The following is a 25,936-nucleotide window of genomic DNA, read 5'->3' on the forward strand; positions in this document are numbered from 1 at the left end:
CACCACCACAGGCTAGATTTTTCGAGCCTAAGCTTTGTCATATGGTGGTGAATGCTTGGTGACCGGCTGATTTGTTATGCCGCCTTCAATGGGCCTGGCATACTGTGATTCTTCCTTATCAACACTTTCTGTATTTTAGTGTAACATTCACACAGAAATCAACAATTTGGTAACCCAATAGTTTCCCAAAAAGCCCAAACATACCCGCTGTAGTGTGCAGAAACTCTTGCACCATTTGTGACAACCATTCCAACACCTTCTTTTTTAATTGACTTCTTTACTCCTCCATCATCTGTTACATTCTGTAGACACACAAGATATTGTCAAAAACTTCGCCATTAGAGTAGCTACATAGTCGTTGCTTAATAAAATATAAAACAGAAGACAAAAACACTTTTGTTAAAAACGTTTATTTCATTTTTTACAAAGCCTAACTGGGTTATGATCATGATTAGACTGCCAGTGATCGCCTGTTATTATTATTATTTTTAAGTCGATTCTTTTCAACTAAGGAGTTGGTGACTTCAATTTTTGATCATTAAGTTTTGCATGTAGATTTTTTGCTGCTTCATTTTATGAGAAATTGCTTAAAACTAGGCTATAATAAAACTGATACAACTTCTGTAAAAACACTCTATTTTACAGAACAAAACTCCATATCTCTAAATTGACAACACTATGACTTAAATCCAAACCACACTAAAATGTGTCATACAGTTATAGTTTTGGCAAAATAATTGATAATTTTCTCCTTGATTTTTCAATGATGACTAAGAAACTGTTATTCTATTGTAAGCACAGGTGCAAGTCTTTTTTAGTTCATTGTGACACCTAAAAAAATTTGTATCCTCTTGTTGTTTATTCATTTATTCATTTCATTTGTCAAAACATCATTTTAATTAATCTCCAAGATCACCATACACATAAGATCTACAGAAACATTTTTATTTTAGTGACCAGCTTTTCTTTGCCAACCGTAGGATATGCTTCAGTGGTATCTCTTCTGTAGGATGTTAATTCTTAAGACTAGTAAACCATTCCCTGTGAACAATTTAGCGGCTACTATAGGTGTTTATTGAGAGAGTTCTTTAGCTTCATCCATTAATGTTCTTGAAGGATTTGTTACATTTTTTTGACACAAAAGGCTTAAACACTCCAATTTCTTGTTATTGCAATTAATTGTAAACATTTTCCACATTGTGTGGTAAAAAAGTTTAAACCAAGATTAAAAATTGTCATCAGTCAGGTATTTCAAAATTCCTGTTGCTTTTGCAATTGTTTGTTCTGCATTTGATATTGCCTGAGTTTCAGTTAGGCATTTAACTTCACAACCACACAGCCATTTTTCTTTGGTACCATTCAAATTTAAAACTGTGTTGTTGCTTATTCCTGTTGGACATATTTGGAATAAAAGGTGTTCTGTCCCATCTTTTATTTGACCTTTTTAATTAAATGATAACTGGAAAAACTCACTTGAAGTCATGCAGTCATCTTGAACACGAATTACCTCCAAATATATAACTTTAATTCTTAAAAAAGAACTACTTAACTGTACTCATTGTCGAACTAAGGAATATGGTACACTGGTTTTGCTTTGGCATACAATAGGCGTGGAGCAGACAACATAACCAGCGCCACGTCACAGGAGGTGCTGCCCGAGTCACAGCATCCTGTCGCCTATTTCGCCCGGCATGTAGTTTTTCCAAGTGCGCATGCGCACAACTGCATAATGTCATGAAATTGGGTTCTGCAAAGCTCACAGCCTCCCAATAGATGACTTAAAAGTCCAAATACATTTTTAGTGCCGATTAAGGTGGAAATTATGCTTATTATATATTGCTCAACCATAAAAAATATTGTGATAAATGTTATTCATAATATAATACAGACAAATCAGGTTATTCGCATACCGGTTAATCGCATAATCCGTTTAATGGCATCACAATTAAAAATCCCAAACCGTGGCCCATCAGTGGTTAAGAAAAGCGTCCGGTTTACCGCATAAACCTGACATTCACATCGATTTTTACCGAAATATGCGATTAACAGACAGAGTTTTTCGAATAAAAAACGACGATATGATAGTAAAATCAACCGTTCTGTGCAAAACCTTAACTGAGCAATCCCTTTTAATATTGTGCGCGTCTAATTGCTTGCCCTGAAGCAGCAGGTTAAAATTCAAACATACTTTTGTTTGATTGTCAACTAATGTTGAAGGAAGACCAACCTTAGCTACATTAATCCGAAGATAGCTGCACAATATTCGAACGACTGTAGTTGCTTTTAAAGAAATCACTTGCAAGTATTTTCGGAACTCCTCCAGAGGAAATGTATGCGAAAAAGACGTAGATGTATGTTTGCATTCTACACCAAACAACGCATCTAATTTCAAAATTGAAAAAGACATGTCTCGACCATAAAATATTTTTGTTTTTAGGAGATTAAATTGGCAGTCAGTTTACCGCTGTTCGATAACAAGGAGTCGTTATCTCAAAGCCATGCACATTGATCCATTTTTGTTGGCTTATCTAATCGCCAATAGTGATATAACAAGCGTTTTAGTAAAGAGTTCAACGTGTTAAAATTATGAAACTGGTGTTCCGGCAAAGACGCTGATTGTAATTTCTTGCTAAGAGCGAACTGCACCAAGTTTCGAAGTATTAAACCAGGGGTGTCCAACCTTTTTGGCCAAAGGGCCACATGCGGTTTATGAATGATTGCGCGGGCCCCATGGAGTGTTTACTGCTAATTTGTATTTTTATTTCTTAGAACCTGATGTCTTTGAATTTCTAATTAAAATCCTCGCACTGAAATTCTAATCTTACAAATGTGTGTCATCCTTGTTTACAATTGTAAGAACAACTAGAAGGGTGGCTTAGCACATATTGCCCTTGCATATAAACTATAACCTATTTTAAAACATTGATATATTTCCTATGCTTATTCTATATTGGGTCCCATACCATCTACTGTCTTTTATAACCTCAGTTGTTTCTGCAGGCAGAAACTCATGGGTCCCCACACATGCAAAGTTGTAGATAATGCATTTCAAGAGATAACCATGTGAACGTTTAATGTTGTAAGGCGGGGGTCACCAAACTACGGCCCGCGGGGCGGATCCGGCCCGCAAGGTCATTTGATCCGGCCCGCGAACACATTTTTGGTTTGTCAAATCGTATTGATAACTTTGTAACATTAAAAAATTAATCTACTCCTTACGAAAGTTTTCCTGTCGCGATATGTAGAATTGATATTACCTATAGTTTTATAAAATTACAATGCCCAAGGTTGATCCAAACCGGTTTGTTACGTCACAAACAAGACTAAAAGTGTTAATTGTGCGCAAATAATTGCCTTATTTTGTTACTTGTGACGTAATATACAAGCATTGCTCGTAAGATGAGACCAACTATACAATTTAACGGTCGCATTACCAGATTTTAAATAGGATTCTAAAAAGACCATCTCTTGCCCCCCAATAAAAATCGCCTCGAGGGCTAAGTTTGGAAAGACGGCGCTGGGGCATGCAAACTATGCGGCCCGCGCTAACCATCATTAAATTTATCCGGCCGGCAGTCAAAAAAGTTTGGTGACCCCTGTTGTAAGGTAAAACAAAGTGATCGGCACTGGGCTTAAATAATAATACTATGTAGAGTACAAACTATATAAAATTAGATTCACCCCAGATATTGTTTGAAGTATGTCCTATTTACTGTTCCTTTTCAAAGAAATGAAGGAGTAAGTAGTGGCATAATGGGGTAAAACAAAAAATAAATAGCAAATTCTACAAGCTGTCCGGTTTTCATTCAATTCGAACATTGTGAAAAGGGTCACCTATTTCAGGAATTAGTTGGTTAAGTTGTGGTGCTACAGGGCAAAACATAACATTTGAGGACTTAGTATGTTTAATAAACTTTGCAAAATTTCATATAATTAGGACGTTTTTTAAAAGTTCATTTATTTTAGGGGGCTAGTTGAGTAAATGTTGGGGCTACAAGGTAAAACACATCAATTGAAACCTACAAATAGCATAGTCCACATACTACCCAAATTTTATCTAATCCCGACACTGTTTAAAAAACTGACCCATTTTAGGGGGCTAGTAGGGTAACTAATGGGGTCCGACACACACTGTAAAAAAATAGGAAACCTCAATGACTCAATCAATAGTACTGCAAAATTTCAGCCAAATCCGCCAATGTTTAAAATGTCGACGACTAGAGGTGTTTTGAGCAACAACCGTTAATGTTTCTGACGTCATAGGGCACAACCCCCTAACTGCCATGGCACATAAACGTTCACCAAGCACTCCACAAAGTCACAAACGAGTAACATACAACTGCTTGCCCTTGTAACACTATTAAGCAACAGAAATCTTTCGTTTGTGGTGTCCAGTAACATACAAATACGTTTTACACTTTGTGGGCTTGTGGGGTAAGTGTTAAAGCTACAGGGTTGAAAACAACAATCGACAACTATAAATGGCATACTCTGCAAGCTATCCCAATTTCAGCCAATTCTGACACTGTTTACAAACTCACCCATTTTAGGGGGCTAGCGGGGTAAATACTAGGGTTATTTGGACAAACAAAGTGGGATGCACATCTACATAACTTTATCTACCATCTGTATAAATTTCAGCCACATCCATCAAACATTTGATAGAAAAACGAGTCGGACAAACTTTGGGAAGAAAAATACTCACTTTAGGGGGCTAGCGGGGTAAATAATGGGGTTATCAACAAAAACAAAGTGGGATGCACATCTACATAACTATATCTACCATCTGTGTAAATTTCATCCAAATCCATCAAACATTTGATGGAAAAAGAGTCGGACAAACTTTGGGAAGAAAATAACCCATTTTAGGGGGCTAGCGGGGTAAATACTGGGGTTGTCAACAAAAACAAAGTAGGATGCACAGCTACATAACTATATATACCATCTGTGTAAATTTCAGCCAAATCCATCAAACATTTGATGGAAAAACGAGTCGGACAAACTTTGGGAAGAAAAAACAAAAGAAAAAAACAAAAAAAACATTTGAGTAAAATCAATATGTGTTCCCTTCAGGGAAGGGGACCCATAATAAACACACCAAGATATAGTGAAGTCAACAAAGTTTTTACCACACGTCAAATTTCAATGTGAAGTTTGGCCCTGTTTTTCTCCAACAAGTTTGGCAATATTCGGTGAGATGGACGCTGTAGCAATGCGAAGTGAGTTTTCCATATGGCTGTCAGAAAGTACTGATCTTGCAGGGGATTTGAAGTCAACCCTTTTTGAAATATTCTGTTGGCGTTAGTTGTTTTTTGTTTCCTGCTTGGCATAATCTATGTCACTGCAGATATTTTACTGCTCAATGCATTTTGCACGAGTCTCTGATACCAGATGTACCTAAATGAGACAAGAACTAGAAGGGTGGCTTAGCACATATTGCCCTTGCATATACACTATAACCTATTTTAAAACATTGATATTTTTCCTATGCTTATTTTAGATTGGGTCCCATACCATCCACTGTCTTTTATAACCTTAGTTGTTTCTGCAAGCAGAAACTCATGGGTCCCCACACATGCAAAGTTGTAGATAATGCATTTCAAGTGATAACCATGTGAAAGTTTAGTGTTGTAAGGTAAAACGCAGTGATCGGGGACTGGGCTTAAATATTAATACTATGTAGAGTACAAACTATATAAATTTAGATTCACCCCAGGTATTGTTTGAAGTATGTCCTATTTAACTTTCTTTTTCAAAGAAACGAAGGAGTAAGTAGTGGCATAATGGGGTAAAACAAAAAATGAATAGCAAATTCTACAAGCTGTCCAATTTTCATTGTGAAAAGGGTTACACATTTTAGAGTTGGTTAAGTTGTGGTGTTAGTTGGTTAAGTTGTGGTGCTACAGGGCAAAACATAACATTTGAGGACTTAGCATGTTTAATAAACTTTGCAAATTTCACATAATTAGGACGTTTTTAAAAAGTTCATTTATTTTAGGGGGCTAGTTAAGTAAATGTTGGGGCTACAAGGTAAAACACATCAATTGAAACCTACAAATAGCATAGTCCACATACTACCCAAATTTTATCTAATCCCGACACTGTTTAAAAAACTGACCCATTTTAGGGGGCTAGTGGGGTAACTAATGGGGTCCGACACACAAACTCAAAAAATATGAACCTTAATGACCCAATCAATAGTACTGCAAAATTTCAGCCAAATCCGCCAATGTTTAAATTTCGATCACTAGAGGTGTTTTGAGCATCAACCGTTAATGTTTCTTATGTCATACGGCTATTACCAACCCCCCAACTGGCATGGCACAAAAATGTTCACCAAGCAATCCACAAAGTCACGAACGAGCAACATACAACTGCTTGCCCTTGTAACACTATTGAGCAACAGAAATCTTTCGTTTGTGGTGCCCAGTAACATACAAATACATTTTACACTTTTGGGGCTTGTGGGGTAAATGTTGGGGCTACAGGGTTGAACACACCAATTGACATGTATAAATGGCATACTCTATAAACTATCCCAATTTCAGCCAATTCTGACACTGTTTACAAACTCACCCATTTTAGGGGGTAGCGGGGTAAATACTAGGGGTATTTAGACAAACAAAGTGGGATGCACATCTACATAACTTTATCTACCATCTGTATAAGTTTCAGCCACATCCATCAAACATTTGATGGAAAAACGAGTCGGACAAACTTTGGGAAGAAAATCACCCAATTTAGTGGGCTAGCGGGGTAAATACTGGGGTTATCAAAAAAACAAACAAAGTGGGATGCACATCTACATAACTATATCTACCATCTGTGTAAATTTCATTCAAATCCATCTAACATTTGATGGAAAAACGAGTCGGACAAACTTTGGGAAGAAAATAACCCTATTTAGGGAGCTAGCGGGGTAAATAATGGGGTTATCAACAAAAACAAAGTGGGATGCACATCTACATAACTATATCTACCATCTGTGTAAATTTCAGCCAAATCCATCAAACATTTGATGGAAAAACGAGTCGGACAAACTTTGGGTAGAAGAAAAATGAAAGAAAACAACAAGAAAAAAAACAAAAACAATATGAGTAAAATCAATATGGGTCCTCTTCCCTGAAGGGGACCCATAAATATTACTGACTGACTGTTGAAGCACGACTAAGATTGTGATGTAACAATGTGCATTGTGGCACAAAAAAAAGTAAACAATAACTGTCAATTGTTCCGAATGAAAGTTCGCCACAAATTACATAGGCCATTAAGTTGACAATATAAGTAATTTCAAAAAATCTGTGCGGATCATTCAGAACCTTCCACATGTGGCCTGCAGGCTTGGACACCTCTGTGTTAAAGATGGGTTGGACACCCCTGTATTAAACTGTATTGAAATTTGAACTATGTTAAATGCAAAACAAATGGTTAAAAATGTTTTCTGTTATATTGTTCATGACCCGGCAAACACTTAATGGTTGTAAAAAATGTTAGATCACAAGTAATCACGCTATGTTGTTTAGATTACGTAATAGGTGACGGGCTAATGATTGCCATATTTTGTGTCTTCTATTTGTGACCTTGCACAACCTATCAGGTGGATCGATTAAGAAAGGCATTTATTCCTCTAGTAAGCTAGAAAGTAGCACCACAATTTGAGTCTTTAAAGGTTTTTTTTAAATGAATTATTCTTTTTGACAATTGGATAACAGGTTATAATAGAAACTGATGCAGCTCACCTCAGCGTCCTTGCGCTGTAGAATGTGCACAAATATGCACCCAGCACTTTGCCGCTTAACGTGTTGGTTTGAACTAGAAAACGAATTAGGTCAGAAACAACAGGCAATTTCACATTTATAAGGGAAACTACCCAAAACAAGACTAAAACGTCATAACCGATCGTCATAGGAAAGTTTCCAAATTTAAATGTTGGGCCCCTTGGCTATGATGCGATGTAACACATCTTTTCAAATAAACCTGACTGCAAGTACAAATCAAGCGATCTGTGGCGTGTGCGCCAATTAAAGAGTGTGTGTGGGTTTCTACTGTTTCTTCAACACAATTGGGTGATTGCACCATAGTCACGACAGTTAGGAAGCATGACATCATGCATTGCACTGAGAGTAAATCTAGTTTCGAGTTGAGAGTACTTTTTTCAATTCTCGGCAACAAAAGAGAGAAAATACTGCTCCGTTGTCATTGAACGTCACTGCAGCTTTGTTTTAGCTGGGTAAGTGAAAATGAGGACTTATGTTACTGTTTATGTAGCAACCGGATTATCGCATAATCCGGGTAATCGCATCAAATGCCCTTGGCAAATCGATGATGCGATTAACCGAATTCGTCTGTAGTAGGAATAGCACCTTAGCACAAGCCGCCCCTGCCTATTAGTGCCTGTGTTAAAGCAAACTTTCTTGCTAAATGGGATACAGAAGTAGCCAACATGGAGTAGCCTTCAGAAACACAAGAGGGGCTGCATTATTGCACTTGGCAATCATGTGTTGTGAAACCTGCATGTAGTTCACTAGAAAATCACAGCATGAAACAGTTTATTGCTATAGAGTCAAATGTGATAAATTGAACATACACACAACTTTATCTAAGAGCTGCAAGTTTTGATCAATAGTGATGTTATCAAGAAAGAAGGCCAATACTTACATTACAAAAATATTTGAGGTAAAAGAAAAAATACAAAATATACTGAATGATGTTAGCAAAGCAAAAACATTGTTTTTACCAACAAAAATATACAACTGTTTTCTCAAAAACAACTTTGTATGCAATTGCATAAAATGTTGGTAAATTTTTGTACGTGGCAGTTAAGGGGTTTTAACAGCCTTAGGACGTCAGAAGCATTAACAGTTGCTGCTCAAAACACAAAGGTTTAAAATTTTAAACATTGGCTAATTAGGATGAAATTTAACAGGACTGCAGTTTGGGTCATTGTGTTTCAGTATTTCATTAATTTGGGTGTAAAACCCTATTAGTTATTCAACCCTATTAGTTATTCATCCCATTAGCCATCTAAAATGAGTAAGCTTTCAAACAATGTCCGAATAGGATGAAATTGATACAGGTTACAGAATACACCATTTTGAGGTGTTGATTGCTGTGTTTTACTCTGTAGCCCCACTGTTTACTTCACTAACAAGTCGACATGCAATTTTTCAAATACACACATTATAGATATTGGTCTAAAGATGGTCCATGTGAATTTGACCCCGTTTGATCCCTCGGTTCACCCACAGTCCCCCAAAACGTGAAATTTTTAAAACGGCTATACTTGCTACAGCAGATGATTCTGGAGTTTCATACTTTTTTATGGTACATTGCACCGTATTTTAAAGTATTTTGTAACTTGAAGTTGTATGTATCCATTTTCATCCCTTTACCCCCCAAATATTTGTTCGTTTGTTCACATGTTAATGAGGTCAGAAATACAAGTCTTAACCTGCTGAAATTTTAAACAGCTGTGGATAGGGTGCTCTTTGTTGGCTGTTAAAAATTTCAGTGCAATCCGCTCAGTAATTACTCTTACAGCCCAAAATATGTTTTTACATGCTGTCTTTTGTCAAATTTGTGCTCGCTCAGGGCACAGCTGACGCAATGGGAGTGATTGTCGATAGCGGCGCATGGAAAAAATGCCTCTGCCTTACACATGAACGCAGTCATCACTTGACCATTTTCTCACTGATTGGAATTAAGATGTTCTGATTGTTAGTTATATTGCGCTGTAAACATTAATGTAGGTCAACTTATTCGTGTTTTGAAACGCAGAGCGACAACGCAGCACAATTTGTTACACCTGTGTAATGTAACTTATCAAACTGAAAGCGTTAATAAAACTGTTTCAGAACAGGTTTGGGACATAAAAAGCCCAGCTAAGCAATCATATTGTTGGAATGTAGAAACTTAACAGCGCCAGGGAACGCTATTTGCGAATTAAAAATCATAATTCTATTCCAGTTTAATAATGATTGTGCCCTATTTTTACTGTTACCAAATCGCATATGCACACCCATTAGATTATGCTTGCAAAAACAATTATGTTATAAAGTGCCAGGAAAAAGATAAGGACCCAATGAAATGTAGGTGCCAAATATATATCCATTATAAATATAGTAAATGGTATATGTGATACATCGTTAAATATGATGTAGTATATATACAATGGCAATATATATATATATAGGAAAACCACTATTCTAGTTAGGTTAGCATGCGCATTTTTAGTTTTGGCGAATGTTTTATATCTTAGAAGTGATTAAAACTCGATTAGACAAAACATTGTTGTGAAAACATAAAGGTCAAAAATTGAATGATATGAAAGCTGTGATAAATGGTCATTGAATGGTCATGGTCAGCTTGACCACTGATTGACAAGAGGTCACTGAAGGTCAACTTGTAGAAAAAACTCAAAAAAAAAACGATGTTTTGTCACAGCGTAACTTCTTTATTTTCAGACAAATAACCTATAGAAACAATCTGTGAATTCTGGAAAAATTAGACAATATGTTATTGTTGAATGCTTAAAACTGCATGCTATTGAAAAATGTGTGAAAGATCATTAACAGTCGTTCAACGAGAGGTTATTGTAAGTCAATATACGATTTGGAAACAAATGTTAGTGAACAACGATTTGTTATGTATACCTTTGCTGCAAAATGGCTCCTTAATTTTTAGTGTTTCTAATTAGTGATGCGCCAAAGTTTCGGTTGGCCGAAACATTTCGGCCGAATATGCCGTTTTCGCATGTTTCGGTTTCGGCCCGAACTTGTTTTGAAAATTCGGCCGAAACCAAACTTTTTGATTTGTTTTGATTGTATGAAAATAATATCAAAACTGTCAATATCGCCACTATGAAACATTGTAAAATTAACTAGTTGTTGCGTCTAAAAAATATGAGCCACCTTGTCTGCAAAATATTATAAGTTTAGTTAAGTTTATGCGTTGTGAAAGTGAGTTTGGAGTGTCATAAATCAGTTCACTTGCATCAACGACACAAAGTTCAGTTGGAAACATCAATCAGTACGGGTATTTTAGGTTTGGCCCAAACCTTTTGAGGCAGGTTCAGTGCATCACTATTTCTAATACTGTTAGCATTTTCTAGGAAAAGTTTTAATTGTTTTAAATCTGAAACAACTATGTTATAAAGTGCCAGTAAAAAGATAGGGACTCAATGAAATGTAGGTGCCAAATATATATCCATTATAAATATAGTATATAAATGTGATACATCGTTAAATATGGAGTAGTATATAAAAACTGGCAATAATTAGGAAAACCACTATTCTAGTTCAAGCAAAATATTGACTGCCATGTTTCATCTCATAGATCCAAACTTGATGATAGTTATCTCATAAAATGCCTGTGAGGGACCCATAAGTTTCAGCTTAGACAAAGATTATGGAAACAGGCTCTATTACGGGACCGATCATAGAATAGATGTAGGAAATATACATATACTTTCAAAAAGGGCATAGTGTATGTGCAATGACAATTTGTGCTAACCCACTCTTAACACACAACAATTGACACATATAAATTTCATTCAATTCTGACACTGTTAAAAAATTACTCATTTTAGGGTGCTGGTAAGATAAATGTTGGAGCTATAGGGTGAAACACAACAATCAACATCTATAAATGGCAACCCACTAGCTATCCAAATTTCATTCCATTGTTTAAAATACTCACCAATTCACGGGGCTAGCGCGGTAACTGATAAGAGTTCTACACCCAAACTAATAAATACCTAAACTACAATGACCCAAACTACAGTCCTGCAAAATTTTATTCAATTTGACTAAAGTTTAAAATTTTGACCACCAGGGGTGTTTTAAACAAAATTTGTTGACGCTTCTGACGCCATAAGAGTGGTATCACCCCTTTAACCGCCATTTGAAAAAAAGTCTAAGCAAAGCTTTTAAGGGATTTTGAAATGGTTTTAGCAGAATGAACTGCATCAAAACAAAGCTGGGATCAGGCTCAGTGATCCTTAGATACAAAATTTGAAGCATATGCCTCTGGCATTAGGAGGTAAAGAAATGTATGTATTAGCTGTATTATTGTAGGTAAAGCTAAAACGTATGTGCTACTAAAAAAATCTGCACACTTAACTCAGAAAAACTTTTTGTAGCCTTGTAGTACTCTAGTAATAGGCTATGTCGCAGTGTCGCATCTCAATATTACTATTAAGTCATTCTTACCACCATTGATGCAAGGATTCTTTTAAACCAGGAAACATCTTCCAGATCATCAGCACCTTCATCCAGACCATCATCAAGTAAAAAAGAAAACTTTGAAACATCATCTACAAAATTATACTGCTTGAATAAATAATGGTACTGGTTGACACAAAACAATCCGTGTGAGTTAAGATTATTACCTTTGGTGCAACAAAACAGTGACCTGATTGAACTATCACATAGCCAAAAATAGCCGTGCAAGTTGAAACAATACTGCGAGTATATGTCTTTTAAAATCTTACTTACATGTTAATCAAGACTTATTTAAATCATCACAAGTAACAATGAAAGAAATTGTTTGCACATATTTTTATATCTTAGTTTTATCTGTGATGTCACAAACTGCTCATAGATCGTTGATATGCGTTCCAAGCAAATAATATATAGGGTTTAGGTCAGGGGTTCCCAACCTTTTTATGATCTCGTACCACGTTGGCGCTCTGTACTGCCACATCACCACTACTTGCAGAACTACTAATTTAATCGAATCATATTTTAATCAGAAGAAGAATATTGGCCTACTAAAATAACACTAAAGCAACTAAATTTAATGAGATTTTTGTTTATTGTCCATCAAAATAGCCAAACCTACAAATGTGATAGTCTAAAGTTGGTGACAAAATGTTAGTTACAACTTTTTCAAATTTAGTTTCTTGCATTTTTGCTGCTCACGTTCCTACATTGTCACATTACCACCAGTATCGGTACTTTCATAGAACTATAGCCTACTATAAAGCATAAACTACCTCTTCAAATGTAACTGTTATTAAACATTTTATTCCGATCTATTGTTAGCTTACAACCAGCATTCTTCAACTTCATTTGTAGCTTAAGTTATAAAACACTAGATGATATCCATCAAGAGCAACATAATTAACATCCACTGTCCCACAGCGTTATATGGGTTTTCAAAGCAACTGTGCTTCTTGTTGACAATTGACTAGAGGGCTAAATATTAGGATTACAGAGTAAAACACAACAAACATCTCCTATAAATGACAAATTCTACAAGCTGTCCAAATTTTATTTAATTCTGACAGTGTTTAAAAAACTCATTTTGGGGGTTAGTGGGGTAACTGATGGGGTTCTACACCCAAAAGTATATGATATGAACCCACAATGACCCAATCAACATTCCTCTAAAATTTATCCAAATCGGCCAATGGCGTTGTTAATTGTAACAACACCTTTACTGAAAACCGAAGAAAAGCAAACTTCAACTTACCGAAATATTGTTTACTGGTCCCCAAACTTTCATCAAGATCATCTAAAGACAATTCAAACTCTACAAAATATAGAGCATTAGTCATACAACATTGCTTTAGACTTTGTGAACTAATAGACTCACTAATAAGATATTACATGCCTCACAACCATACACCTGTCTAATAAAGCCCATCAAAAGTAAAAAAAGTTTACTCAGTCTATTTTTAGATAACTAATACACAAGAAAAAATACTATTTTCACGACTTAAACAACTATAATTTAACTTATTTTACCTTGACCGTTGGCTTTTCTGAGTTCTTCAATATTTATTCCTTCTTTTAGAGGAAAAGTTGAACCAGTTGCATGTGAAAGGAGCTTACAGCAATTCATCTTTTTTGTTTAAAGTCAAAACACTCACTTAACACACAAAAAGTACACAAATTAATAATCCTTTTACATTATCTGCATAAGTGCATAGGGATCATGAATTTCAATCTACAGTCTATCATTTGTTTGTTCAACATGTGTGCCATGTTGTAGAGCAGTGGTTCTTAACCTTTTTATTACGGGCGAACCCCTACAATATTCTTCAGCCTTTGGTCGAACCCCAAAGTTACATCCTAGGTTTTTAACCCATTTTGTTTGGTGGGTCTTAATTAGTTTTTGTTCAAACGTAGTACCAACTGTTACGGTTTTTCATTTTGTCTCTGCGGCCGCATAGGGCCGTACGGCCGCAGGTTGTGCACCCCTGCCTTTGTGTAAGCTTTCAGCATTTTGATATTTGGCAAATAGAAATGCCCTTTTTAAGCGACTATAGACCCTAAAGTTTGATGAAAACCAGTATATGTATTATACTTCAAACATACCTTCGTCGAACCCCTGATTCAGCTTTGTCGAACCCTGGTTAAGAACCACTGTTGTAGAGCGTGTGTGTGTGTGTGTTAGTCCTAATTGAAACATACATTGCAAAGTGCACTAAACCAAGGCAGTGAGAAAAAGTGAAATCATCTGTGATCTAAGTTCTACGATTAATTTTATTTTGTCTTTTCCAGGGCACCAAAGAAGCATCTATGTCACAGCAGGTAACCTATATGCCAGGGATGGCGAACCTTGTTAGTTGAATGGATCAAACATGATATCAAAATTCGGAAAGAAAACGAAGTGGGTCACATATTTTTTACATGTCAATGTCAAGATGCTTGTTGCTGCATCTTTTCTGCAAGTCTTGTAATCCTAGGTAGTTTACAGTTTAATACATGCAGCAGTCATATCTGAGCTGAGACGATTCCTGGCACTTGATTTTATGAAATTCATGTGTGTAAACAAAGATTCGCATGAATGTGTGGAACCGAACAGCGCCAACAAAGGTACAACAAATCGTTTCAAGTTCTACGTTTAAATAAACATATCTGTTGCCTCACAATTGACTCAACAATCTGTATATTGAGACAATTGGCAGTCTGGCAAAGGACTTAAAGTTAACTGTTGCGTTGGTTTTTAATCTTGGAAATCTGGTAACCCTACCTATAGTAATCAGTATAAATTTTTAAAACTACAAGTGGGTCACTGGAATTCACATGGTGGGTCACTTTGTGTCAGTGGTTCGCCATCCCTGCTATATGCCATATTTCAGCTGGACAAGGCCCAAGGGTAAATGCATAACAATGTGTACAATCATAAACATTACTGCCAAGGTAGTGGTGTATATAGAATACATCGTGTAGACGTTTCGACAAATCTCTGTTCTTCTTTTCTTCTTCTTTTTTTCATTTGTGCTTTATATACCGTGTTCCACAGCTTGATTGAAAACATGTACTGATGATGACAACAGAGATTGTCGAAACGTCTACACGATGTATTCTATATACACCACTACCTTGGCAGTAATGTTTATGATTAAACTACTTTTCAAGTCCGTGCATAGTGTTCCTAAATGTGTACAATATTTTGCAACCAATCAGCACTTTTGTTGACAATGTGTGTATTGTGCATTGTTTTTCAGTATTGTTTATCCAGCACCAGATTATCAAAAAATCTGGCCCCAAATAGTTTGGCAAAGGTTCTGCAATTACAATTTCACAACATTTGCTTATGTCAGTGGATACTCTAATTTTGTGCTTTGTGCAATTGTTTATGCATATGGTGACAAAACAAATATATCGCACATTGGGATAATATTAGGTTGTCAACAACAAAATTCCTAGATTTTAACAGGTACATACAGGTTAACATGTTCCTTTTCCTGCTTACGGTGCTACTTATACATACCATACATGGTATTATTTTTTGTTACAGTATTAATTCTGGTAAAAATGTTTGTGGCCAAGCCCAGCAGTTCTGTAGATTTTAGCTCTGCCAAACTGATAACGATTGGATATTGCATGTTTACTTCAAACAACTTAGATGCATTGTGAAGTTTGGCATGTATGTTAACAATAGTTTTATTTAGGAAAGTGCGTATAGATAAGGTTGAAAATACAAAACAGGAAACAATATTGCCAATTATGTGAAAAAGTTAAAGATGGCATCTATCTTATCAAATCTGAGTCAACACTAAATGCATTGTAATTTCGACGAGCGTTCTGCTGGCGCAGCTAACTTGCACATAACAGGTAAACAAGAATCAGTGACTGCTCAACGTAACAACATTATTATTTTAAAGATGTCAATTATTAGTTTAATCACAACAGCCACTGAATTAAAATCGTTTTGTAAAGTCCATTTACTTAAATTGCGGATCACGCGCCAAAATGGGTCGAAATTATTAGCGGGAAGCAGCAGGCAGGCACAGAAAAATATCCTCTAGGAAAGAACCACAAGACGCCTGTTACATCTTATTTGCCAATAAAAGCACATTTCTATAATTTCCCGCTTTTCCTCACTACAACTTTTATTGCAATCTATTGCGTTGTGCGACGTAACAATTAACTGTCAGTTTTGTTTGACGACGCAACGCGGTTTAGTCCTTTTCGTTCCTGACTTCTGTGGAGTATGGTGCTACAAGTATGAAGGCGTGTTTTTGTCGTTTGTTATTGGTGAGTAACTTTGTGTTGCATTTCTACATTTAAAATGCAGTCTTTTATGCAATGTTTTTGTGCAGAAACTGCCTCCTTGCGTTTCCCTTCTCCTCAGCATTTGACCTGTTCGCTCGAACAAGATTTACAACACCTGTGTGTGGGGGAGTTTGTTGAAGATCTTTAGGGGACGCGTTTCCATTCTTCCTCGCGTGACGTTCCGATCGTCGAACTGAGCGCGATTACGGGACATAACCAGTGGTGGGATTCAGCCGGTTCGCACCGGTTCTATAGAACCGTCTCACGCAATTTTATGAGATCAGCGAACCGGTTAGCATCACTGGTTACTGTCAATGGACTTTTTGTAACAGAACCGTCTGAATAATATGACTTTTGTGATAGAACCGGCTGACGAAAAAATCGAATCCCACCACTGGACATAACGTGCCAATGGAAACAGGATGGTGGGGAACTCCGGCGAGTAGCCTACATCAGATATTTAAGTTAAAGACCCGTTCTCTGAAGTAACCCCAAACTCATACGTTATGTGAACTTATTTACCCAGTGAAGTGTGGCGTATGCCTTGGTTAACGCGTGTGTCACAGCGATTACAGGGAATCGAACCGGAACTGAACCCAAACCCGCGAACCGGTTTAACAAAATTTATTGATTTTCAGAACACCGTACCAAAGTATAGCCTACGTGAGACAACAACTACATGGAATATGTAGCGGTCACGTGCTTTAAAATAATCATTTTGCCACTTTGGTTTGGCTAAGCATTAAGTAGCCTAATGGAAAATTGTAACTGTGCAAGCACGACTTTTCGTTCCCATCAAAGTTAGGCCTATATGTTGTTTGTGCGACATATGGTTTAGAGCAGGGCTGCCAAAGCTTGGGTTTTGCCCCAAGATCTTGGGTTTTTACTTGACGTCTTGGGTTCTTGGGTTTTATTTAGAAAATTATAGCAATTCTTGGGTTTTGAGTCTTATTGATGAAATAAATATATGTAAGAACTATTTTAACGAGAAAAGTTTTTCGGGTAGCTGCAGTGTTTAGACCATTTTATCATCTCTTTTATTTTCTAGACCCTAATTCTTTCCAGATAGTATACAGGGAAAGCAATCGTTACACTTAAAAATGCAAATAAATCAATGCTTGTTAAACATAAAAACTCTAAATATACTGTAGAGTCTACAGTGCAGACATTACTAATTTTATGAAAAAGAAAACAGATTATGATCATCAAACAGCCAAGAGTGAAATGGCGATTGCTGCATATTTTATTGAACATAATATTCCCTTTCATTTCCTACCAGTTTGTAAAGTTGCATTTCTGGACTGTAAATTGTCAAAAATTTGTCAATGAAGAGGGGTAAATTTCCTAATTAATTGCATTTCTAACCACATTTTGCAATCTTGGGTTTTCATTTAAATTCTTGGGTTATTTTGCTGGGAGTCTTGGGTTTTGTTGAAATTCTCATTGGCAGCCCTGGTTTAGAGTGGTGTAACTTTACTGTTCCATCTGTTCTCATGATTCAGTAATTATTGAAAGTCCATATTTAGTGTCGTTGTTCCCACAATGTTACATGTTCCCAGTTTCCTGTTTTGTTCAATCAGCCTGACCATAAGATGGGCTGTTATTGCGTAAACTGGGTGTTTCGAAATAGTCGTGCAATCCATTGCTGCATATCTTTTTATGCTTTTAACTTAAAACTAACTAATAACTGATGTGAGTAATAGAAGGTAGGCCTACTGTTTTGCAGCGATCGCAAGAAAAAACGAGTATCAGTTTAAAAGCCAATGTTTGATCGTTGATCTTTCTCTTTTCCATTGTTTACTTTCCTTGAGATAAATGATACCTGATGCGTTTTGCGTAACCAGAATAAAAGAAGAAGAAAAAACAAATTGACCTTTTGTGGATCATGTCGGCTCTATGCAGCAATCTTTAAGAATCGTAATAATGAACTTACTCGCTAGCCTACTGCAGACGACTGATGCGAACCACGTGAATCAGAAGAAATAACAAGCTTTCAAGTAAAGCCCTAGTCTACAAGCTCAGCTGACACAGGGCCTTATTATTCATTGCCGGAACCGCGCACACACGTAGATCCCGCACGTGTCAAAAATAACAAATGATAAATTTGCGCAGTGCACAGTAAAAATTCTTTTGGGGTAAACCGCGTAGATAAAAAGAAAATTAAGGAGGTTCGGCAACCGCAAAACTGCTAGGTATTGTGTCCCACCTGGAACGTAACACTAACCTAAAAATATTTTTAAAGCTAAACCAAACCAAAACCCCAACTGACAAGCGGTTTATCTCCCTGGTTTTAAATTTCAGTGTCAGGAAACCTTTCAAATCGAAGAACAAATTTGAACTTCAGCTCCCCTCTAGAACACGATTCATTGTTCTTTTCCTCACAGAAATGTTTATACTTTCATTTTTTACCAAAATGTATTTGACACATCAGGTTGTGATGAATGGAGGGAGGCAGAATGCTTTTTCCTTTTAATGTCTCTCCAATTTAATTACGTATATTTCAAAAATTTGAACTCAGTTTTATTGCCATGTGATTATATAGTGCACGCATTATAGTTCTTCTGAAATTGATAAACGCAATTAAGTCATTAGGTTGTGCCTACAAAAAATCTTTTGATGAGAAACTGTTGTCATGAAACTTGAAACCAGACTAACTAGTTTCAGGTCTTGCCTCTGGCGATTAAATCCACTTAAGCATCCATTTCATGCTGTGTAGCTTAGCTCGACATGTGTCTATTTGTCTGATACAGAATATATGCTGTCCAAAACGTTTGTTAATTTACTGTTAAATTTTAAGTTTCACCGCCGCTTTGGGCATTTGGAAAAATCGACATGGAAGAAAAGCTTGTTCGAGGCGATCAAACGGCGTTTTACAGTTTAATGAGAAAACGTTGCATTAATCACAAAGACTACAGTGATGTTATGTTCTTGGTTGGGCCTCAAAGACAGTTGGTTTACGCACATCGGTGCTTTTTAGCAGCACGTTCAGAAGCATTTCGGTCGTTGTTTTCACAACAACCAATTCATGCTGTGGCTGGAAGAGATGCTCCATATACTTTACCGGACGTACGACCTGAGGTGTTCCTTACTGCGTTAGATTACATTTACAGCAACTGTTGTACTCTAACGCCAGACCTTGCAGCCGACGTCCTTTCACTATCTATCGAATACAGTTTGGATGGGCTAAAACGCCTGTCACTGAGATATTTAATGGATGGATTATCTGAACAAACTGCGTGTGATGTATTGCAAGCTGCAGTTTCTCATGCACAAGCGGAAATGCTTCAAAAGTCTCTCGAGTTTATTACTAAAAATGCAGTTAGTGTGATGCGATCAGACCGTTTTCAGGAACTATCCGCAGAAGCTCTCGGTGCTTTACTTAGGGGAGATTCACTTGAAGCAGATGAACTAGATGTCATTAATGCTGTCCGGAGATGGAGCCGAAGCAATTCACTAATTTCGAACCGACAGATGAAAGATCTTTCTTCTTCGGTAGTTCCACTAATAAGATTGCCATTATTATCGCCCGAGGAGTTAAAAAAAGTCGAGGAAGAAAATAAAAAAGACGGCATGATTCCAATGGAGCAAATGGCAGCTGCCTGGCGTTTCCACGCTTTAAAAGAAAACACACCGTATTCTTACAGTACGTGTCTGAGAGTGGGCACAAAGCAGAGAGCAAGCCACTCATATTTACCAAGCGAACGAAAGTAATCTGCACAAAACAGTATGTCCTGAAGTTTTAAGTTCTTTTTTAAAACTGCAACAAAAACATTTTCATTACGGTTGTATATACTATCTGTGGTTAAATTAATATATTGTGCGTTCGTCTTCCTGCGCTTTATCTTACCACGAAATAAAATATGTTTAGCACTTGAAAGAAAGACTGCAACGCACTTAGAGTTTTTATTCACATGTCTCACATAGGCTCCGGTTTATGTAAAAAAAACTTGTGTTGAGTTAAGTTTATTTCGCTTGGTGAAAGAAATCATAGCGACACAAACACAATAACACTACAACAATCACGCAGCCGGAAATAGCTGCGCAACGTTAAACCATTTAAAACAGGGGTGGGCAACCTTTTTTACTGTGGGGCCAATTATAAATGTCAAATTTTGGATCGATTGGATCGCGGGCCGCACATGCGTATGACACAAAGTGATTTTGCTTGGTTTCTTAGCAAATATGCTTAACTAGAAGTATAATTCGTATTTGGTTAAATCCACATTTTAATAGATCGCAGAAAACTAGCATCAGGCGCATTAATCAGCTCAAAAATATGTAACAATTGGACTCGTTTGCCAGTACTTTTGAAATCCAAGCGTCTCTGCGGGCCGCACAACCTTCGATAAAGGGCCGCAGGTTGCCCACCCCTGATTTAAAACAACCGTCGGGGCACAATTGATGAATGATGACTGATCGCGATGCAGCTACACCGTATTATAAAGCGTGGCTGGGATAGTTTCTAGTGCCGGAATGGAGAGCACGCATAAAGCGATGTATACAATTGAAAACTAACTTTGTATTTACATACATGTACACATAGCATAAGCTATTATTACATGGGAAATTAAGGAATTTGTGTAAAATGGATTAATTCACATTAAATTACGTTGAAGATAATAGATGTGACTAAGGAACAAATATGTAAAACAGCTAAACAATAACAAACACATGAAAAAAAGAAACAAAAAACAACATTAAGGTCCGGCATAGAGGTCGATTGACAACAGGTGAGATCTTTGTGATGCTTTGTCAGGACGCTTTAATCTAAAGATACCCGTGTAACCATGAAGACAAACAGCAGCACGTGACCATGCAGTTCCATCACGATATATGCAACATCTATGAGTTAAAAAATACTGAACAAGCGTTTCGTCGACCAGGTTGCATATTTAACAAATTTGTCGTTCCACTGGTGTAATGCTAAACAAAATACTATTTGTTTTTATCAGGAACTTGTATTTTTGCTAACGTTTTCGCCCACCATTTAGGTTTTTGGCATCATTGCGATTAAGAACATTCGAATTGGAATTTATAAGGCAACTTTCAAATACCAACCTTTGAAAGCCAACCGACCAATTTGCTTCCTGTTTCAAAATTTTCGCATCGTTCCAATTAATGCGGTGGTCGCATTCCAACATGTGTTCGCATAAGGCGGACTTCCTAATTTCCATGTTTTTGATAGGCCGCCTTTTGTTCTTTCAGTCGTGAATTTAAATTTTGCTCGGTTTGGCCAATGTAAATCATGTCGCAATCATGACAAGTCACCTGATAAACAATTCCTGTACTGTGTTGGTGTCTCGTGGCATGTTTTGGTTTTGGTAGCTTTTTTTTGGTAACTGCCCAATTGTTTTAAAAGGTTTTATTGCCACTTTTACCCCAGCATCGTTCAAGATTCGTTTTAGGCGCTCCGATACACCCTGGACGTATGGTAAGCACGTGCAGGGTTTTTTTAAGGTTTGGTTTGGGTGACCGCTAAGTAGTTTTAACCCTTTAACTGCCGGGGGCGCATAAATGCGCATGGAGACATGCCTCGGTAGAGCTACTAACACTGAGCTTGGGCTGGCCCCCGGCCTGGGAATTTCTGGTAGGTGGCGCTAAGGAGTATTGGCGTTTATGGTGCTCTTACAGCCATTTGGGTTTATGGTAAGAATAATTGCTGAGTCAGCACCATAAACGCCTATGCTCTTTTGCGCCACCTACCAGAAGTTCTTAGGCCGGGGGCCAGCCCAAGCTCAGTGTTAGTAGCTCTACCACATGCCTCGGTGTTAACAGCGATAAAAATCGTATTAGTGCGAATTTTTTTTCCAACTGGGGTGCGTTGGAAAGCTTATGCATATTGGCTTCAATTTATTCGCAAAAAATGATATGTTAGTATTTGAAAAAAAATAATTACACTAAGGGGAAAGTGAAAATTCAGAACAAAACAAGTTTTTTTCAATTTTTTGTTTTTGAGCCGTTTTTTTAAATTTTACGCTTGGTTGATTCACAGACAGCTGTTTGGAGTTGATTTTCAGGTAGAGCTACTAACAGAGGAATTAGTCTGGCCCCTGGTTGAAATTTGTTCGATAGGTGGCGCAACGGAGCATAGACGTTTATGGTGCCATAAACAAATTGCTGAGTCAGCACCATAAACGCCTATGCTCCGTTGCGCCACCTATCGAACAAATTTCAACCAGGGGCCAGACTAATTCCTCTGTTAGTAGTTCTACATTGATTTCAGGGCTTTGCACGCGTGTTGTGGCGATCTTTGTTTACAATTTGAGATGTGTTCAGCTGAATTGGGCTTGAAAGTGGGTATTTATGGGCTGTGAATTTGCCTTGATTTGCTTGAATATACAACTGTATCAGTCAGTTTAGCTTTATTATTAGTGGTGACAGCAGTTATTTATCAAGAAAACAACTGTTGTAGAAGCACTTTGACTTTGGAAGTTGGTGCTTGCTGACCTATATTTTGATTGTATCTGGCCTACAAATGCATTTACTTTTGTCAAAGGATGAGGAGATTTGGCCTCACGAATGGACAACAAATACAGAAGAATCAGTGCAAAGTACCTTGGGAAGGCTTGGAATTGTGTTTTTTCTGCTAACTTCTATGAACTGCGTTTCCAAATTTTTCATGTTGTGATGTAATGATACATAATAAACATTCCACGTAAAAAGACTTGTGAATGAATTATGTGTGTACAGCTATTTGGTAAACATTATAATAAGTCAGTGAAATGTCAAATTTGCCAATAAATATTATTGAAAACAAGTTCCATACCCTCAAAAACATTAATTTTATCATTTAATACTGTAAAATAAGAAACTGAAATTAATGATTATGACGTCATGAGCTAATTAATGACGTAATCAAAATAACACAGATAAAATTTTGTAACGAATTGTTTGTAAAACAACTTGTAACTAATAAAAAAAAAATGTAAAATTTTTATCGTTAAATTGTAGAAAATTATATACCCAACAACTTTCCCGAAGAAAGTTTTTGCCTATCTTCTATCGATTTTGCATAAAACCTAAAAGAGCAAGAGCATGTCTAAACATCATTTTTTGTCAAAACAAATTCGGCAGTTAAAGGGTTAAGAGACCGCAAGTGTTTCATTTAAATACCAAAAAATAGCCATATTTGCTTAAACGAATTATTTATTAGGCTACTGGCAGTGCACAATCACAGAACAAATTTTTCAGGTTCTATCTCATGCAACAAAACAGATTCGCAATCCCGTTCCCATCCGCCAGCTTCCATTTCTTCGTTGTTTGCAGATTCCAACGCCTTCAATGCTCGCACTGTAAGATTGAAGGTCTTACAGCCTTTGCGTGTTCAAGATTGGATATTAATTGCTCCAGAAATTTGATTGTTTCGTAGTTTATTCGATTCTACTCTGAGCGATCCACGTACATCAGTTCAATGCAGTACAACAGAACAGAACCAAAAGGGAAGCGGCCCACTGGACGACCTCGAACTCGATGGTTAGATCAAGTTAAAAGCCTGGCCTGGAATCGCTTGGGAATTTATCCGGATGAACTGAAGGAAGTGGTGACTGACCGTGAAGTGTGGAGGCTCAATCTTGAGCTGCTGCCCCCGCGACCCTCAAAAGGATTAAGCGGGAAAGAAAAATGATGATGATGACAACAGAACAGAAGTAGAATGGAATAACGCTCGGCCTAAACTTACTACGTATATATAGATCTAGAGTCTAGACAAACCGTCAGTAATTTCAGGTATAACCTATAGCAGGGGTCACCAAACTACGGCCCGCGGGCCGGATCCGGCCCTCGAGGTCATTTCATCCGGCCCGCGACCACATTTTTTGGTTTGTCAAATCGCATTGATAACTTTGTAACATTTAAAAAATTATCTACTCTTTACGAAAGTTTTCCTGTCGCGATATGTAGAATTGATATTACCTTGTTTTATGGGATTACAACACCCAGGATTGACCCAAAGCCAATTTGTTACGTCACAAACAAGACTAAAAGTGTTAATTGTGCGCAAACAATTGCTTTCTTTGGTCACTTATGACGTAATATACAAGCTTGCTTGTAAGATGAGACTAACTATGCAATTTAATAGTCGAATCGCCAGATTTTAACGGGATTATAGAAAAAAACATATCTTGGCGCCCCTATCAAAATCGCCTTGCGATGTAAGTTCGCAAAGACGGCGCTAGGGCATGTAAACTATCCGGCCCGCGCGAATTATTATTAAACTTATCCGGCCCGCAGTGAAAAAAGTTTGGGGACCCCTGACCTATAGCAACGCTTAACACTTGGGTACCAACGCTCAGAACTTATTGTCCAGTTAGCGTCCAGCGTATCAGCTGTCCAACCGTCCAACAACTGCGCTAACGAAACCAACGCTATCTGAATAAAGCAAACACTTCAACACAATGGGTTGTTACCAAGGGAATGAGTAGAACCAGGGAACGAATGAGTACACAATAAGTAGTTACCAAGGGAACAATGATCGTTGCTGCAGTCAATACAAAGGGACGTTAGTGAACAAACGTTATTTAGGTCGTTGGGCTAGATTCCAAAAGGGCCATTCAAATTCCAACGGTTCGTTGCTAGTAAACAACGGCCAAACATTTCATTAGTGGAAATTGGAAATTCCATAAGACAAACACAAATTAATAAATCGCAATACTAATACGTTACAGCACTGTCACTGTTCGTCGGTCCATTGTTTTTTGCCACTTCTCAGCTATCTTTTGTGCATCCTCGTCAGTGAGCTGCTCCGGACCGTTCATCGAAATGTTGATTAGAGCATTCAGGGTGATATCTAGTAGCCTATTTCGTTGCTTGGTTTTAACACTTACTGTGAATCTTCAAATGATGTAAAAACGCAGCTGCCATATTCCTCCTTAACCCAACCAGCATTGTTAAAGTTATTTAACACACAGGTGCCAGATACCGATGTCATTAATTCCATCTTTAATAATCAGCATGAAAATAGTGTTGATGAGCATTGTGACAATGAATTAAACAGTGAAGGTAACCCCACCACCTGTGATTATGTCCTGTCAAATGAGATTAAATCAAGTGCTCCTTCCAAGCACACTTTCTCTGCATTGTGTGTAAACATTAGATCACTGGCAAACCCAAATAATTTTTCAAAACTTGAATCTCTCATAGCAAATATGAACATTAAACCAACAGTCATTTGTATCAATGAAACTTGGATTAAACAAAATAACCCTGGTAGTCATTGTTATCTACCTGGATATAATTTCATATCAAATAGTCGTATCATCGCAACTGGGGGAGGTGTAGGTTTATATGTTGACAACAGAATACCATACTCCACCTGCCATGAATTAACAGTAATGAAGGAAAAAATATTTGAATCACTTTTTATACAAATTGCCTTCCCACAAACAAAAATCGTACGTGGAACAATCTACAGGTCACCAGGACAGGACCGC

At 37.2% G+C, this 25,936-nt stretch overlaps 2 protein-coding genes across 6 annotated transcripts in view; one reads left to right on the forward strand and one right to left on the reverse strand.

Annotated features, from left to right (window-relative positions):
• LOC145238847 (inactive peptidyl-prolyl cis-trans isomerase FKBP6-like) overlaps positions 1-13,925 on the reverse strand; it is a 37,828-nt gene extending 23,903 nt beyond the window's left edge. For 2 of the 5 annotated variants that reach the window (XR_013862194.1, XM_080102126.1), the window contains exons 1-4: positions 13,749-13,924; positions 13,474-13,533; positions 12,210-12,313; positions 205-302 (exon numbers count right to left, since the gene is read on the reverse strand). Coding sequence is in view for 4 of the 5 variants with exons in the window: in XM_080102126.1 (XP_079958252.1) it covers positions 205-302; positions 12,210-12,313; positions 13,474-13,533; positions 13,749-13,845 (359 nt within the window). In the remaining variant the exon portion in view is untranslated. Of the gene's footprint in view, positions 1-204; positions 303-12,209; positions 12,314-13,473; positions 13,534-13,748 lie in introns of all 5 variants that reach the window. The other 3 variants (XM_080102124.1, XM_080102127.1, XM_080102125.1) reach the window with 3 other exon arrangements.
• A 5,279-nt stretch (positions 13,926-19,204) lies between these two features.
• LOC145238467 (BTB/POZ domain-containing protein 19-like) lies at positions 19,205-20,389 on the forward strand. The gene has a single exon (XM_080101662.1). The coding sequence runs from the start codon at positions 19,341-19,343 to the stop codon at positions 20,217-20,219; it is 879 nt and encodes a 292-aa protein (XP_079957788.1). The 5' UTR covers positions 19,205-19,340; the 3' UTR covers positions 20,220-20,389.
• The last annotated feature ends 5,547 nt before the right edge of the window (positions 20,390-25,936 follow it).

This window comes from Phallusia mammillata, chromosome 7 (assembly GCF_965637545.1).
Source record: "Phallusia mammillata chromosome 7, kaPhaMamm4.hap1.1, whole genome shotgun sequence".
Classification (NCBI taxonomy): domain Eukaryota; kingdom Metazoa; phylum Chordata; class Ascidiacea; order Phlebobranchia; family Ascidiidae; genus Phallusia; species Phallusia mammillata.

Bases quoted from the DNA above. Each gene is read 5' to 3' on its own strand.
- LOC145238467 (XM_080101662.1), top strand. From the start codon at position 19,341: ATGGAAGAAAAGCTTGTTCGAGGCGATCAAACGGCGTTTTACAGTTTA.